This window comes from Delphinus delphis, chromosome 16 (genome assembly GCF_949987515.2).
Source record: "Delphinus delphis chromosome 16, mDelDel1.2, whole genome shotgun sequence".
In the NCBI taxonomy this organism is placed as follows: Eukaryota; Metazoa; Chordata; class Mammalia; order Artiodactyla; family Delphinidae; genus Delphinus; species Delphinus delphis.
In genome coordinates, this window is record NC_082698.1 from 22102299 (window position 1) to 22120241 (window position 17943).

Genomic DNA, 17943 nt, shown 5'->3' on the forward strand with positions numbered 1-17943 from the left:
AAAAAGAAAAGTTCTCTCTCAGGATTTTCAAGCACATTTTAAAGCAAACAAGGGTTGAAATGCCTTTGGAGATATGAAAATAGTAACTGATTCTCATTAGCCTCATAACTGTCAAAAACATTTGGTACATGCCTAATTACTTAAGGCCTTATGCTAGGCACTGTACAAAGGAAACTGTCTCTACCCACGGAAAGCTTCTTCTAGAAAAAGCCTCTTAACAATACGAAAATACCACATCTTCAGGTACCAGGATGGAAAGACTGATTAGGTTGCTGTTCACAGTGGTGGTTATTTGCAAGAGACACAAGACGTTACATGGTGATGTGGGAGGGACGTTTAGCTCCCAGCTAACCACATAAATGATGCTCGATACATAGCTGAGGATTGAGTGACCTAAGTAAGGCCTCCTGGAGACTCCTTTCCTAAGGCAATCTCTGAACAGGATTTTGGGTGATCATACTTCATTTTGAGAAAATTAGGCTCATGCATCCTGATGTGGAAATGCCAGGGCATGCTGCCTGTCATTCCTCTGCCACCCCTCAGTGTAGCTGTGACACACAATCTACATTACTGACCACCTTCCTTCTGGGAAGCAGCCAGAGAGTGTGTTCTCTTGAGCACTTGTGCTGGCGTTAATCTCCAGCTATGTGCTTTCATCTCACTTCCTGTAAAAATCCGTCTAGAGATCCTGTGCTTCACCTAAGGTTAGATGTCGGGGGACCAAAATACTGATTCTTATTTTGAATCACAATTGTTACTATAAACAGGAAACTTTATAACCTGGTAGATTCCTTGGATGCAAAGTGATGGATGAGCTTCTGGTGATTAAAAAACAAAGTCCATAACTCTCAAACTATAGCTCAAGTTGAAGTGAACAATAATCGTAAAGCATAACTAATAAATACACTACTGAATTATTCATGTTGACTATAAAAGAAAAACACCCTTATGTCAAAGAAGCCACACTCCTTACAGTGTATCTGTAACCAGAATGTCTCAGGAACTGTCTGGGCCTAAGTGAAAAGGAAGGATCAGGCACTGAATCCGAACTGTGCTGAGGAAGAGTGTGAGTTGAAGAAATTATGATGTTATACCCAGAAAACATTATGCATAATGAATAGAAATTATTACAAAATGTTCATAGAAATAATTATAGATGACTATGTTTTGGTGCAAATGATAACTTGACTATAGCCTACAGGTATTTCTCACTGAAAAGTCAAGCCCAGGAATGACTCCTGGCCTGAATCCCTCATCTGGGCCATCCTTCTCACTGAACTAGACTCTTTGCTTTCTCTACTTCTTCCATTTTCTTGTTCATTCTTCACACAGTAGCCAAAATGATCCCTTAAAAATGTTGTCAATTTCTGACTTAGGTTTGACCAAACCTCCCCTATGCCTTAATGATCTCACACAGGAGAAAATCTAAACTCCTTACCCTATACTCCAAGGCAGGCCTTACGTGATCTAGCCCTTGTCTGTTTCTCTGTATTCATCACCCTCTAAGCTATCAGCGCGCAGTGTTCTTGTGGTTTCTTGAAAACACCTTAAAACCTTTGCTTTTGTAGCTTCTTCTGCTTCCAGTGCACACTTAGGTCATCTGCTCAGAGAGGTCTTCCAAGGCTGTCTAATCTACAGTACCATGCTGTGGCTTCTTACAGCAAGACCCTCTTTTGTTTTCTTCTGAGTACTTATGTAAACAAGAAAATATCAAATAGTTTTATTGGTGGGATTGATTGTCTCTTAAGCTAAAATGCAGGGTCCTTGAGAATAGGATCCTTGCTTGTTTTGTTGAATATTTTATGTCCAGTATCCAGAACAGTGTCTGTAATATCAATATATCGTCCTCTATTCACCTGGTTTGTTGAGTGACAAACTCAGTTGTACAGACACTTTATTATAAAAATGTTATATATACTTTTTTTTCCCTGCCTAGTAGGTGACTAAAACTTCACTGATCTGATTCATTCCCCTGTCTTAGGATACAAAACTTAAACCACCCCAGAATGCTGGTAACCTTAAATTTTAAGAGAAAAGAACCATTTCAGGCACCATGTTGACTGTTATTCTGGGGTCCAGAAAGGGTTTTCTGTGATGATGCAAATCTTTTGGCTCTCAGATGTGGTGAGCTCATTTTATATTAGTAAATATTTATAAAGCTCTCTATATTGACTGTTTCCCAATCAGTTTGATTAGTGATTCCTCCCAAAAACCTTGTAAGGTCAGTCAGCATTATTAAAGAACAGCCCAGAGAGGTTGGGCAACTTGCCCAAGGTCACTCAGCAGGTCATTGGCAAAGCCTGCATTGGCAACGTCAGAGCCCATTACTGTGACAAGTCCTGGCGTTGACCCCTCTTAGAAGGGTGACCCCTAATTGCTTTTCTTGTAAGGTAGGCATATAAACACTAAATGTTCTGAAGTGAGAGAAGTGTGAAGGCCTTGAGTTGAAGCAGTTATTGGTACAATTAGAAATGGGAGCCAGATATTGAAAATTGAAAATGCTGCTTAATGGAGGTGAATCGGAGGACATATTATTTTTGAGAGAATGAGAGAAATGTAGTTTGAAAAATAGGACTGTAAAAATCAGGGAAGTATGTAGAAAATCAATTTGGGTGGCTTTGGGAGATGAAAAATAATAAGTTATAGGGCCAAAACCTTTTAGAAGAGTCTGGGTCATGGTATTGGAAATAAGTTCCATTCAGACATAAGTTTAGTTTTGTAAAATAATATGCCACTGGCTCACCTCCATCAAGCAATGTTTCCTGATGTTTTTGTGAGGATGAAATCTAGTTTTCAAGTACATAGTATTTCAGCCCTTCAAGCCCAACATACAAATTCCACGGGTGCCACAGTTATCAACATATCCTACTAAATATCCTGTAGGAGTACATAATCAAGGAAAATTATCTCAGTTTTAAGAAATCATGCTGCATCTCCCTTTCCATTATTTATCCATGTTTTTTTTCTTCCTTTAGGATTTAAGATAAGTAGTTCTTAAATAAATAGAGCTACGTACTAAAACTTAAAAAAAAAAGATAAGTAGTTCTAAATTGGTGATCTGTTTCATCGTATATAATTTTGGTCCTTTGAGCCCTCAGCTTATATCTCCTAACTCTGTTCATTGTAAGCCACTTCTCTTGAACTAATCATCAACCACAGTAATAACTGCTTACACTGATACATGCTTACTACTTGCCAAGAATTTTCTAGGGAGCATCTCATTTAACCCTTCTAACAATCCTATGAGACCGATACCATTTTTTTCTCCCATTTTACAGACAGGGAAACTAAGCTCCCATGTGTAAATCCTAGAACCTTCACTATTAAAACCTTAGTGAGATAAAGCTCACCCCCGTCTCAGAAACTTCCAAAGGCTTAGCATGGCCTGCAGAGCTCAATGTGGTCGAGGTGCTTTTATCTTGGTGAGAGACCAAGTTTGATCCTCCTTGTTAGCAGCCTTTGCTCCAGGCATGCTCACCTCCTGGCCATAAGTCAGACACCCTGAGCTTGGACCTGACTCAGTGTCCTTGCACTTGCTTTTCCCTCTGCCTGTAACACTCTTTGTCAACATGTGCACCTCCCCACTTACATCACTCAGATTTATCCTCAAATGCCTTATCAGCGAGGCCCTGTCTGATTATGCTGTGTAATGTAACATGTCCCATTCTTAGTCTCCATCCTCCTTACTCTGTTTCCCTTTACTTTTGTAGTATTTGCTGTCACCTGAAAAATTATCTATACATTTGTTTATGTGTTTATAATGTCTTCCCACTAGAATGTAAGCTCCAAAGGAACAGCAATTTTGTATTGATTTCTTCTTTCTCTGTTTTATTTCCAGTGCCAGGAACAAGGCCTGGAATATAGGAGACAGAACAAATAATTGTTGAATGAATGAATGAATGAATGGACCATTACACTATCAATACACTGTATTTCTAACAATTAGATTAACCTCACATTGTGCCTGATCACGAAGAATCAGAGTCTTAGACTTCTGGTGGACATTTTACAGCACCTGTTACCAAGTATTCTGGTTCCACCAGTGCCAAAAAAAGATGCAGGCCAAGAAGGGTCTGAGTGTTTTAGTTTATATTGTTTTCATCTCGATGCATTTAAGAATGCAGGGGGGGCTTCCCTGGTGGCGCAGTGGTGGAGAGTCCGCCTGCCGATGCAGGGGACACGGGTTCGTGCCGCGGTCCGGGAGGATCCCACATGCCGCGGAGCGGCTGGGCCCGTGAGCCATGGCCGCTGAGCCTGCGCGTCCGGAGCCTGGGCTCCGCAACGGGAGAGGCCACAGCAGTGAGAGGCCCACGTACCGCGAAAAAAAGAAAAAAAAGAATGCAGGGAAGGGACGATGGTAGGATTATGGATGGAACTGCCAGTTTTTCCTGGATTACTTTGCTTTTTGAATAAAATTGGAAGAGCTGAGGGAAGTAGGACCTGGCATTTCTCCTGGGGACTTGTGGACAAGTGTCAGTGTGGCCTAGAGTGATGGTGTCGGTTAGAGCTCCAGCTCCAGGTGGCTGGACCATCAGATTTTGTGAAAGGGATATTTCCTGTGGGTAGGTTAGATATCACTGCATGCAGACTGGCTGGAATAAAGATCAATGACAAGTATTTTTGGGCTTTTCTTTTAAATCTCATTCCATGAGGGATGCTGGAATACATTCTCTGTAAGCATTATATATCATTTGTGATTTTTACTATCCTCTTTGATTGACTATCATCCCTCATCCTGGTCCCTTTCCTGAATGTAAACACTATTTTCAGTTTGATGTGCTTCCAAAGTGTGATTACACATAGGTTCTTATACATCTATGCCTCTGATTTTTTTATTTGCTTGCTTTGTTTTTAGTTTTGGAGGAGAATTAACTTTCATATATGGAATCATGTTTCTTTCTTACAGTATGAATTAATTCCAAGTTGGCTAAGCTTTATAATTTTTTTCTCTGACGAGATGAAGGTACTTTTGCATATTTGATATCCTGTAATTCTGAGAAATGCCTTAGCACACGAATCAGAAAACCTGGGTTTTCTTCATGACTTGGGTCTCAACTAAATGCTTATCTGCAGAATCATAAGGTCAGAGTTATTCTGTTGTGTGGAAACTGTACTTTATTGATTTCAAGAGGTCATGTGAAAGTGTTAAAGAGTTACTAAAAGAGGTTAACTAGGGTGTCTGGGGGGTCTGTTGGGGTGGATGACAGGGGTTTCAATGCATCTAACTCCTTATGCGTCTACTACGTAATTAGAGGAGGGCTTAAACGCCCCACTGCTTTAATAAAAGAATGTAAACCATTGAACAGAGATAATGAGATTATCTCTCAGACCCTACTGAAGAGCTAACATTTTAGAATTTTTAGCTTTTCTCACAGTAATAGGTAGGGATCCCCCCACAATAAATGGTGATTATTTAAGACATTGCAGTGCTGCGCAATAGCGAACAAACCATGTTTCCCAACCAGACACAATCATTTCATCCGTAAAGAAGCTAAATAGAAAACTGACAACAGACAACAGACAAAGAGGATGTACCCCTGTCTTGACACTCCAACCCCGGGTTGTCTCCTGCAATTCTGGGATGATATTTATCTCCAAGCCTAACTCTAGGCTTCACTATGGATCTAGAGTTCCCCAAAACTCCTGCTATAGGAATTCTTACATGTTACAGTCATGGCTAGAGATCAGATGGTCCAGTCCTCTCCAGTTGCCACTTCACGTAACTTTTAGAAAACTAAAGGTAGCAAAAGCTCAGTTACACACCATCATGTGAGTTTGAGGTTCCTACCATTTATAGAAAAAAAAAAAAAAACCTAACAAGATAACCTGATATCGGACTTCCCTGGTGGCGCAGTGATTAAGAATCCACCTGCCAGTGCAGGGGACACGGGTTTGATCCCTGGTCCGGGAAGATCGCTCATGCCACGGAGCAACTAAGCCCGTGTGCCACAACTACTGAGCCTGTGCTCTAGAGCCCTCCTAGATCCCGTACTCCGCAACAAGAGAAGCCACCGCAATGAGAAGCCCGTGCACCACAACGAAGAGTAGCCCCCGCTCACTGCAGTTAGAGAAAGCCCGCATGCAGCAACGAAGACCCAACGCAGCCAAAAATAAATAAATAAAATAAATTTTTTTAAAAAAGAGAGACACTGGAGGCAGACAGTCCTGTGTATGCGTGTGTGTGTGTGTCAGAAGGAACTCATGGGCATCACTTCGTTAGGAAAATTACTCTTCTCTGTACCTGTTCCCCAAAAAGCTGAACAGGAGACCGCTGCCTAAATTAATTTGTCCTCCCTTTCTTAAGCAACATAGTCAGAGATCTGGGTATCAGTGCCAATTCTGGTTATTTTTATACTCAAAACATGAATTGGAAGATAGTTCAGAGGTAAGGGTAACCCCTTTCTTTAACGTTAACTGTAATATAGATCAGTTTACTTACTGCAGAAATGTCTGTGGGTGGCAACGTCTTGTATTCTCTATCGCCGCTTTCCCACGGAGCAATATCCATACACTTACAATCAAATATATTCAAGTTTCTTATCTCAGCTGCCCTGCGTGACTAGAAGCATCAAGAACACAGTGTGATGCAGGGAACTACATTCAATATCCTGTGATAAACCATAATGGAAAAGAATATGAAAAATATATATCTATGTGTAACTGAATCACTTCGCTGTATAGCAGAAATTAACACAACATTGTAAATCGACTATACTTCAATTGAAGAAAAGCACAGTATGAGGATACAAGGAAAGGAAGAATGATAGCAAAGAAAGACCAGAAAGATGAGAGAGGACTTTCACAGCTTATTAACACATAGGTACTGTCCCTTACATTTAGAAAATAAACAGTTTTTTTTTTTTTTTTTTTTTTTGCGGTACGCGGGCCTCTCACTGTTGTGGCCTCTCCCGTTGCGGAGCACAGGCTCCGGACGCGCAGGCTCAGCAGCCATGGCTCACGGGCCCAGCCGCTCCGCGGCGTGTGGGATCTTCCCGGACCGGGACATGAACCCGTGTCCCCTGCATCTGCAGGCGGACTCTCAACCACTGCACCACCAGGGAAGCCCAAACAGTTTTTTATTACAAATTAAATTACATTGCAAGTACTGTGGCACATGGCAGAGTGGAAGCATCTGTATAGCACGTTGACATGCCTCCCCCGGATCCTGCTCGTGAACCCCCGTTGCTCTGATTCTGCAGGTTGATCTGAAAAGCTCAGTGTATCCAAGCAATGGAGGGAAGCTTGTTCAGCTCTGGATTCACCATAATGTCTCAGCAGCACATTTAAATTATATGTTTAGGCTGACAGGCAAACGTATTTCAGGGCAGAATCCTTAGGAAGCAGGAGACAGTTTCCTTCAGCCCCACGTCATCATTTGATGTAGACTGCCTATTCTCGAGGTATTATGAAAAATGGATTGGGACATATTTTCTTGACAGTGGGTAGACTAATGGAATCTGGTGACTGTGCTTTAAATGTGCAGAGGTTTGTTATAACATGGTAATAGAAATATCAGTTGCACTGACAAGTTAAAAAAATCCGTCAGTGAATGATAATGAAGTTATTTAAATGTCGACTCACTCGCAAACATTTTCCAAACCCTAAATTATTCTCACTGCTTTAACCTCATGCATCCTGAGTTACGCAGGAGCGGAGTCTGCGATGCAGCCAGTGAACCTTTGCCTTTGGAAGCTATTTTTATGCCTCCAAATGCACCAGGAACAATGGAGGTGGCTGCTCTTAATGATTTTAGGAAAGAAACAAAACACAGAAGCCGCAGCCCCTTGATTTAGAGGTAAAGGCTGTTCTGCTTTCAGGACATCTCATTTGAGCTGATTTCAGTGATGCCTTGATGCTTCCTGTCTCCAGGCTTCCCTCTACAGCCTGAGTCTTGGTTTTGTGACCTTGGCAATATGGCACGGTGTCTGGGAGAGAGTATCTCCCCTCTCTGGGGCCTGGAGGTGGAGAAGGAGGGGGTCAGGTTATTTGGATACTTTCTAAAGCCTTTTTGAAGAAGTAGCCTGGCTCATCCTTGGTTCAGAGAGTGTGTCCATCAGGCTTCATGTATTCATTCAGCCTCGGTATGCAGAAGGCACCTGTTATGTGCCAGCCTCATCCTGGAGACTAGGGACTTGGGGATGAGCAAAGATGTGCGCCGTCCTTATGGTACTTAGAGTAGTAAGGAAAGAGGCGCCAGGCAGAGGTTTCTCCATTAAAAAGTAGAGGAGCATAGAACACGCTCACTGCCCTAGTCCGGCTTCATCCTGCACAGCTGATTGTATCTGCACACGGCAGGGACTGCAGTGGTTTTTGCCAGACTAAGTGAGCCTCTTAATTTTGCATTAGCAGAAATCCAGTGGGCCACACAAGAAGAGCAAACATCTGTGAAGTCAGCCACTCAGCCAAAAACAATTGGGTTTCACAAGTGTCTGGGGGACTCTTCTGAGAGCTAGGAAGACAGCTGTGCACAAAACAGACATCTTTCCTACTCTCATGGAGCTTACATTCTGGTGGAAGATGACAGATAATAAAAAAAAAACTAAAAATCTATCAGAGGGGGGTAAATACTATGAAAATAAAAGAGGCTAAGGAGGTGCAGTGCGCTGGGAGAGTGAGGGGGGGTCACTATTTCATACAGCACGAATGGTGTCCAGAAAGAACTGAGGGGCCATCTGTCAGGGTATTTGGGGAAAGAGCTTTCTAGATACAGAGAATAACAAGGCTGGAGTTGGCAGGGGTAGGCAGGAGAGGGGCAAAGGAGAGGGATTGAGGAATGCGCATCTCAGAATTATATCGCAAACCTATTAGATATAAAAGTAAATGTGACTTTTCTACAGCAAGTCTGGAGTTTGTTATGGAGACCAGTACACTGACTGCTTGGTTACTCAGATAGTGAGCTCCTGAGCCCAGTTCTGTTCGACTTCAAGTCGTTGCTTGTGCTGTTAGGCTGTGACGTCCTGGTAATCTTCATGAGCCATCATCTAATCATGAACAGTTTGACCCACTCACTCTGTGCATATTTCTTGGCTCCCAGGAGCCAAGGTGGACCAGATCAAAGACATACTTTCTTTACCTCGTACATCATTGTGAGAGTTTCTGGTTATGCTTTTCTGTTTTTTTTTTTTTTTTAATTTATTTATTTTATTTATTTTTGGCTGTGTTGGGTCTTCGTTGCTGCGCGCGGGCTTTCTCTAGTTGCGGCGAGCGGGGGCTACTCTTTGTTGCAGTGCACGGGCTTCTCATTGCTGTGGCTTCTCTTGCTGCAGAGCACTGGCCCTAGGCACACGGGCTTCAGTAGTTGTGGCACGTGGGTCAGTAGTTGTGGCTCATGGGCTCTAGAGCACAGGCTCAGTAGTTGTGGCGCACGGGCTTAGTTGCTCTGTGGCATGTGGGATCTTCCCGGACCAGGGCTTGAACCCTGGTCCCCTGCATTGGCAGGCAGATTCTCAACCACTGCGCCACTGGGGAAGCCCTGGTTATGCTTTTCTTAATATCGATTCTCCCTGGCAGGGCCTCTGTATTTTTACTAAGTATGAAGAGAAGCGAAGTTTTGGCCTATACCACAAGGGACTTCTAATGATTTCAGTTCATATTCCTTTTACTAAGAAATACAAAGCTAGATTTTGTAAGTGTATTTCCTTTTCCTCTTGTAACTTTGGAGAGAGCCAGTGCAGCATGGGGTTAAGGGTACAGCCCAGAATGAGGGCTGTACCCCCAAGTTCTGTGGCCTTAGTTAAGCAGCTTACTTAGACATCTGAGCCTTCCTTATCTGTAGCATGTGACCATCAGTGTGCATCTCATGGGATTCTATATGAGCTGAAGAGCTTAGATCACATTGTAAGCACCCAATAAATGTTCATTTTTATTTTCTGTTAGGTTTCTTAAGCATAGCAGTCTCTTCAGCAATGGGATCCTGGCACAATTATTACAGAAGCAGAGTGCAAAATCTTTAGCTATCAAATTCCAGTTCTTACCCTTATCTTTCTGATCCAAGACCCACACAAAGGTATTAGCACATATCCTTTAAAATATGATAGGTTAAATGTGGTTACATTTTAAAATGGTAATAGCTTGATGAAATAGTCTTATCTTCTAAGCAAACTAACTCTAACTCATTTTCAGTGATTCAGATTTTCCTTGAGGGTTCATGTGATGGGTTTTAGTTAAGTGTTGGGCAAAGAATATGAAAAATCAAGAAAAAAAGATGAGTGATAAAATGTACAACAAAAGCTATCATTTGTAGATTGTTTATTACATACCAGCTATTGTGCTCAGCACTTTTTATGGATTAATTTAGTTTACAAATGATTCTGTTCTTATTTATTATCTCATTTGATGTTATAAAATTATAGTAGAGGAAATCCAATCACACATTTTATTTCTGCCACTCCTTGTGGAAACTAGCCATGCCGTGTATTCATCCCTTCAACTGGGGGACTTTTTGTCTTTTCAAAGAGATCGTAAGTTCTTGGAAGGCAGGTGCCATGCCTTGAATATGGTTTCTCTGCCCCTTAGAGAAGCTCATCTTAGTTCTATGCATATAGTAAATACTTAAATAAAGACATCTTTGAAATGTTCTAAAAGTCACTATTTAAGATACATTCATAGAAAGGGTAGAATAAGGATTAAGGATCAAAAGGAAGAACCTGCAATCCTTGATTTAATCATTTGCTATTTATCAAGGCTGCTTATATTGTGTCTTAAATATGTCTGTGTATGATACATATTTTTTAAGATTACTTCCCTTTATTGCCTTTACAACAGCAGTCACTGTGGTTAGCATAACTGGCATTTCTCTTTGCCGATTTGATTTGTTTTAAATATTTAAATATTCTCCTTTTCTTATGAAACCAAGATCCATAATCTTTTTTTGGCTTTTTTGTTGTTATTGTTCTTCATATTGTTTCCCAAAGTATGTTGTTCAGAACACTAATCTCATTAGATATCTCTCAAGAATGGATCCTATAATCTAATGTGCTTTGAAAATGCTGCATGCAGTAGGCATGTAAGAGGTTCACAGTGTATATTAGAATAATAAAATTTAGGCATGTATGTAAGAATAATAAAATTTCTAAGTTCTGAAGTGAAGAAACATTACATTTTGCCTTAACAAGTGTTTCCTAACATTTTTTGATCTTAGGTCACACTCCTCTCCCCCATATCTAGAAATGATACTTAAAATATTTAACAGCTAGTGCACTGGCTCAACAGCCAGCCTGCTGCTCAACTGTCTGTCTTTCTCCTGCTCTTTTGGAGCCCACATACCTAGGAGACTGAATTTCCCGCATTTGACCATGCAGGCATAACTAGAAGCATGTGTTAGCTGTGCAGGGGAGTTTGCAGATGGGCACTGGGAATTGCCTCCCAGGGTGCAGTGCCTCCTCCAAGGTCACTGTCTCCTCCACTGGGGCTCAGGCTGACTGGAGTAGGCAGTGGCCATTCAGAACAGGTGCTGGAGCAAGTTTCTTGGGGACCTCTGCTGTGCCAGCCCTCAATCTTTCGGTTGCTGGGACTGTGAGTTCTCCCAGAAGAGACCATGGTGGTGAAGCTGGTGGAAGTAGCTATTCTGTGAACTCGGTGCAGTAACTGTTTGCCAACTGGTTTGCCAATATTGAGTATTTTCACTCCTGTGTCATTGTACCAGTGTATCCCAGCTGTCTGTTAGTTTTACCTATGATACTTGTCAACACTCTAATTCTAGTTCTGTGGGACAACCATGGAGAATTGCCAGTCTATGCCATTTGGGGTGTGTCGAAATACATCATTTTTTTTTCTTCTTTCTATCTATCAATTATTATAATACCATAATGCTTAAACATTTAGTTCTGCTGGAATTGAGAATTAACAAATTTCGATTCACTTTTTGAGCTTTGGAAAATCAAGGGGCAAAAAATGGCACAGAAAGTAATGGAAGATACCTGAAGTATCTGGATTGGTGACGTTATAACAAGAGAAAAATGCCCAATAACATATTGTAAGCTATCTGAAAAAGTTGTTAATGTAAATCTGAAATAGTCACTCCATTATCATCTTGTCACATTGGGATTTCAGTTAAATACACACACACACACACACACACACACACACACACACACACACACAGGGTTTGCCCTTGTAGTATGTTTTTTGTTTGTTTGTTTGTTTTTTTGTGGTACGCGGGCCTCTCACTGTTGTGGCCTTTCCCGTTCCCTCTCACTGTTGTGGCCTTTCCCGTTTTTTGTGGTACGAGGGCCTCTCACTGTTGTGGCCTTTCTCACTGTTGTGGCACAGGCTCCGGAAGCCAGGCTCAGCGGCCATGGCTCACGGGCCCAGCCGCTCCGCGGCACGTGGGATCTTCCCGGACCAGGGCACGAACCCGTGTCCCCCACATCGGCAGGCGGACTCTCAACCACTGCGCCACCAGGGAAGCCCTGTAGTATGTTTTTTGAATGTAAAAATATTCATTGAGTAGCTCAGAGATCAAGTTGATAGAAATTATAAGAAACTAATTATCATGCTTTTATAGACTGATTCCTACCTCTCTGGCCTCCTTTCCATTATCCCACTAGAAAAATTGAACCGTTCTCTCATCTCCAACATAGTCCTATTGATTTCCACCTATCACTAGGCAAAATTTATTAATGTAGAGGTATTTGTACATTTCATCCTCCTCTCATCACTGCCCCCCATAAATTTTGAATCTGGGTTTTTTGTCCTTGAACTTGTGAGTATTGTTCAGAATACTAAATAGAAAAAGTTATCCAATAAAAGGAGTTAGAGAAAGACTAGTGAAATTTTGGAGACAAGCAAGTCTTAATAAGAAGAGAAAGTAGACCCAGTAAGGCCAGGGTAAGAGTGGGGAAAAAATAGTCAAACACCAAGATTAGACTGAGTAAGGGAAGAAGTCTCAGATATTTCTTAGAAAGTAGAAGGGATTTTCACATCAAGATGAGTTTGAGGAGAAAAAAGTAAATATGGAAGGAGAATTTAAAGAAGTTTGTTGTGGTTCATGGATAAGATCTTCTGTGAAGAGTTTGGGATTATTCTTCAAATATTCTTGGCTATCAAGCCAGCGTTTGTTCAGTTTGGCTAGAGCACAGACTGGTCCTGAGGAAATCCAGTTATGTATTTGGATTACACAAGGTACTTCTAGTTTTTGATGCCCTGACTACAGCTGGCCCTTGAACAGCACAGGTTTGAACTGTGTGCATCCACTAATACATGGATATCTTTCAGTAGTAAATACTATAGTACTACACAGTCTGTGGTTGTTTGAATCCTTGAATGCAGAACCACAGATGCGGAGAAACCACATATATATATATATATATATATATATATATATATATATATATAGGGCTGACTGTAAGTTATAGGCTGATTTTTGACTACAGGAATATTTAGTTGGTGCCCCTAACTCCCCTGTTGTTCAAGGGTCAACTCTACATCCCTTTTCTAAAGCCCTACCGATTTTCCATTTTCAAGGTCCATAGTCCTTCCAAGAAACTTTTCATATCACTCCAATCTTCAGTGATTTGGAGTATAATCTAAATTTTATAACGTACTGACTATTTATATTTATTTACTTATAATTTATATATATAATATATATTATAATAATATAATGTCATTTATAATATTTATGTATTTTATATATATATGTATATATAAATTTTTAGGGTAAAGAGATCCCTGGGTCCCCAGCCACAATAATTCTTAATTCCTTAATTCCAGGAACTTACATTTTGTAGCTTTCTGTCTCCAGTGCCTGGTCCAGAGTAGGCTCTTAATATATGGTGTTGAGGTTGTTAACAGAAAATTCTTCTATTTAGTCTTTATGGTCTATGGGAATATGCAACTTCTATCAATATCAGAAATAAATTAAAATAATTACATTTTTGTGGTTTTCTAATTAAACCAACTTTATTTTCTGAGTCTTGTTAATTTTTATCTCTTTCATTACACATAACACATTACAACTTTTTTTCTGCCTCTCAAAGCTGTTAGATTCTTGGGACTTCCCTGGTGGCACAATGGTTAAGAATCCACCTGTCAACGCAGGGGACACGAGTTTGAGCCCTGGTCTGGGAAGATTCCACATGCCGCAGAGCAACTAAGCCCATGCACCACAACTGCTGAGCCTGTGCTCTAGAGCCCGCGAGCCACAACTTCTGAAGCCCATGCGCCTAGAGCGCACGCTCTGCAACAAGAGAAGCCACTGCAATGAGAAGCCCGCGTACCACAACGAAGAGTAGCCCCTGCTCGCTGCAACTAGAAAAAGCCCACGTGCAGCAACAAAGACCCATGCAGCCAAAAATAAATAAATAAAATAAAATAAAATAAAAAGCTGTTAGATTCTTGAGAGTAGGGGCATGTGTTGTATCCTGCTACATAGCACAGGTCCTGGTCCATTTTAGAGGCTCTACAAATGTAAAGGAATGAATGAATGAATTTTCATTGGGAATCTCCTATATGTATAAAGAAGGCTGACAAGAGATTTTATATGTTTCCTTTAAATTAAAAAACAAAAAACAAACAGAGCTATGGTATAATGTACACAACACAGGGCTTAGGGCCATGATACCTAGAGTCAAATTCTAACTGGCTTTGAATAGGTCACTTAAGTTCTCTGAACCACTTTCTTCAAATACAGATAATATTTCCTACTGTACATGGTTGCAGTGTTGATCTAATAAGATGTACAATTCTGAAATATGTAATAGACTTACATAGAAGAGGTGATTAAGGCCTATTTATTCAGTCTGAATTAATAAGTTACTGACCAGCATCAAGAAGAGAGGAGAGAATCTCCAAAAAAGATAGAGTCAGTACCAAGAAGTGATATTCTCCCAACTCCAGGTGGCTTAACGCTGGAAAAGGCCACCAACTAGAATTGTGAAATTTCACTTATTATCAAGACATTTTCTTATTCTTAAATAATAGGAAAAGACTGAATGACCTTTGGAGGGACTGACCCACCATATATTCTATGGCTCATGAGAGAAAACACAGCTTGTAGATAAATCAGGAGAACCTGCTTTTCCACTTGCCAAAGATTAAGCAGAAGTTTGGAAATGTCAAATCTAAGTAAAAGGTTTTTATTTCTTTGGTTAATTCAAGGGACACCCTCATTCTCAATCTTTGAAAATTAAACACTTTCTTTATGCAATGCACGTACCTTAAGGAGCAGTGAGAGATGGAGTTTTAATTTTTACCAATTCAATTTAAATGCAAATGTTAACCACTCACATGATGCTACTGTGTACGTAATTAAGCATCATTATGTACTACATGAATCATTTAGAAACCTCTGGAGAGCCATTCTACTATGTAAAACATACATTATACTGACAAGCAGACAAATGACGTATATACTTCTGTCCTCATGAATGCTCCTTTTGAATTATAGGTCAACCGATTACGGGACAACCTATGAGAAGCTGAATGATAAAGTTGGGTTGAAAACAATTTTAAGCTATCTCTACGTGTGTCCTACCAACAAGCGTAAGGTAAGAGATGTATATTCAGAATGCTATTTATTCATGATGTGACTTCTGTCTTGGCTGGCTAACCTCTCTAAACCACCTAAAAATCCAATACAGTTAAGCTTTAAGAGATATAAAGATGAGCTGATGGATGTTAAGGTGGTAAAATGTCTGACACATCATCATTTTCAGATCAGCAGCTGTGAATGTAGGAGGGAGATGGGGTAGGTATATCATTACCATTTCCAAGAGACAGCTACAGGGAATGTCTTGTTGAGTGGATGTTCAGACTCTTGTTAAGAGCTCTGACCAATCAGTGACGAGAATCAGAATGAGCCTTGACAAAACAGAAGGAGAGATGGGATTTTCATGTGATGTCCCCCTGTTTTCCCTTGACATGGAGTAAATAGATTGGCTAGAGTTGAAGTAAATGCATTGTCCTACAGCAGGTTGGAAGTTTCATTTCAAAAGTTTATTCAGCCTGCACACAAATGTCAGAATGGAGGCAATGCTGGGAAACCTTGGTGATCATCATACACCACATGCTAATTTTACAGATGAGAAAACTAAGGTTCAAAGAAAGGAAATGACCTGCCCCCATCACAGAGTTATGGGCACAGTTGGGACAAGATTCAGGTTTCTTGCTTGGCAGTCATACCGTTTCCACTGTATAATACTACTCTTATGAAGAGGGTTTATTTACTCTTCAGAGAAAGATGTTATTTTCTTAGGAAGAAAATGTCTGCTTTTAAAAGAGAAAGACCTATTTGTCTCAAGAGGAGAGTGGTGTTACATTCATTGTTTGGTTTTAAAAATTTGCACTATCCAATTCTGAATTCTGACATGTAATTTCTAAGTATTATGTGAGTTATATGAATAGAGATGAGTATCCATCAGGAAGCAGAAAAAGGTTTTTCATTCATGTGTCCTAAGCCATATTCTGTTATGATGGCAGCCCTGATACCTAGGTTCTCATTTCAGATCTGTCAGTGGGTACTGTTAGTGACCTTGGGTAGGTAGGTGCCGCATTTTGTCATCTGGACTGTGGAAGGTAGATTAGTACATCTCTAAACAGTCATCCTCAACTCTGGCTGTACATTCAGAGCACTAGGCTTCCCCACATACGCAAGCCTTAGCCCCACTCCTGTTGCTCTGGGTTAGGCCTCAGGGAACTGTATCTCGTGCAAGCTCCCCAGGTGCTTCTGGTACATATCTGGGATTAAGAACCACCTAGGTAGGGAATAATGTTTCTTCTGGCTGTAAACATTTCAAGTTTTTATTTTGGAGCAGCATAATTTCCCATTGTGCATAGACTCTGGAGTCAGATGGCTTGAGTAAAAACCCAGCTAAGCCACTTAACAAGTATATACCTATGGTGATTTACTTAATCTCTCCAAGCACAGTGTCATCAAATTGAAAATGGGGATAATTATAGTACCTACCTCATGGGGAAAGTTGTAAGAATTATATGAACTAAGTCATGTCAGGTGTTTAGCACAGAATAGTTAAGGCTTAATCATGTTTTCTTTTCACTTTATTCTCCTTTTCTCATCTTCCTTCTCCTTCTTCATATAATTATTGGAAGTGAAAGTAGTGATCATCCTCTATAAGTAGCTGTGTTCAGTAGAACTTTCTACAATGATAGAAATGTTCCTCTAAGCTATCCAATACTATAGACACTAACCACTTGGGGCTATTATTTGAGGTATGGCTAGTGTGACTGAGGAACCAGATTTTACATTTCATTTCGTTTTAATTAATTTGAATGCAAGTAGCCACATGTAGCTGATGGCCACAGTATTGGACAGCACAGTTCAATAATGTCAACCTCACAAATTTAGAGATTTCCCTTGAACACTCCTATCTTCCCCTTCCTGGCTGATGACTGGTCCATCATCAACAATTACATCTAAACAATTTTGATCTGCTGTATACAGTCCTAAATTAAGGAGCCGAATTTATATCCTTTATTTTTTATAATGAGATTGAGTTATGTTTGTTGGCTTTGAATTGATTCTGGTAACCCCTATTGATTTTTCCTCTAGTTCACATTTTTAGTACATGTCATTTAGCAATCAACAATCTGTAGGCAGTATAGGATACAGAAAGAAATAAGCCAGCTTTCTACCCTCAAAGATCCCGTATTCTAGTAGTAAATGCACTATGACTTTCTGTAGTTGAGAAGTCTCTGGCTCTGCTTCCACCTAGCAGGTTACTTTGGGTGAGCCATTTACATTTTCCTGTTTGTAAAGTGATACAGGTGAAAACAAAGGAATTTACAGCTGGAAGAGACTTAGAATTGTTCTCATCTAGGGACAGTCTCTGTTTTATTAATGCCATTAGAAAGGAATATGATTTTTAAAAATAGGATGTCAAATATTGAAGGTAGGCATAGGCTTTTCTGTAGCAGCAGAGTATGTGGTAGTGACCTGAAGACTACAACACTGTTAACAGGAGCAGGACCTGAAGAGTGGGATCT

At 40.5% G+C, this 17943-nt stretch overlaps 1 protein-coding gene across 4 annotated transcripts in view; it reads left to right on the plus strand.

Annotated features, from left to right (window-relative positions):
• The window catches only part of SORCS1 (sortilin related VPS10 domain containing receptor 1), a 559183-nt gene that overhangs the window by 280649 nt on the left and 260591 nt on the right, over positions 1 to 17943 (plus strand). For all 4 annotated transcript variants that reach the window (XM_060034105.1, XM_060034102.1, XM_060034103.1 and 1 more), the window contains exon 3: positions 15389 to 15488. In XM_060034105.1, coding sequence (XP_059890088.1) covers positions 15389 to 15488 — 100 coding nt within the window. The remainder of the gene's footprint in view (positions 1 to 15388; positions 15489 to 17943) is intronic.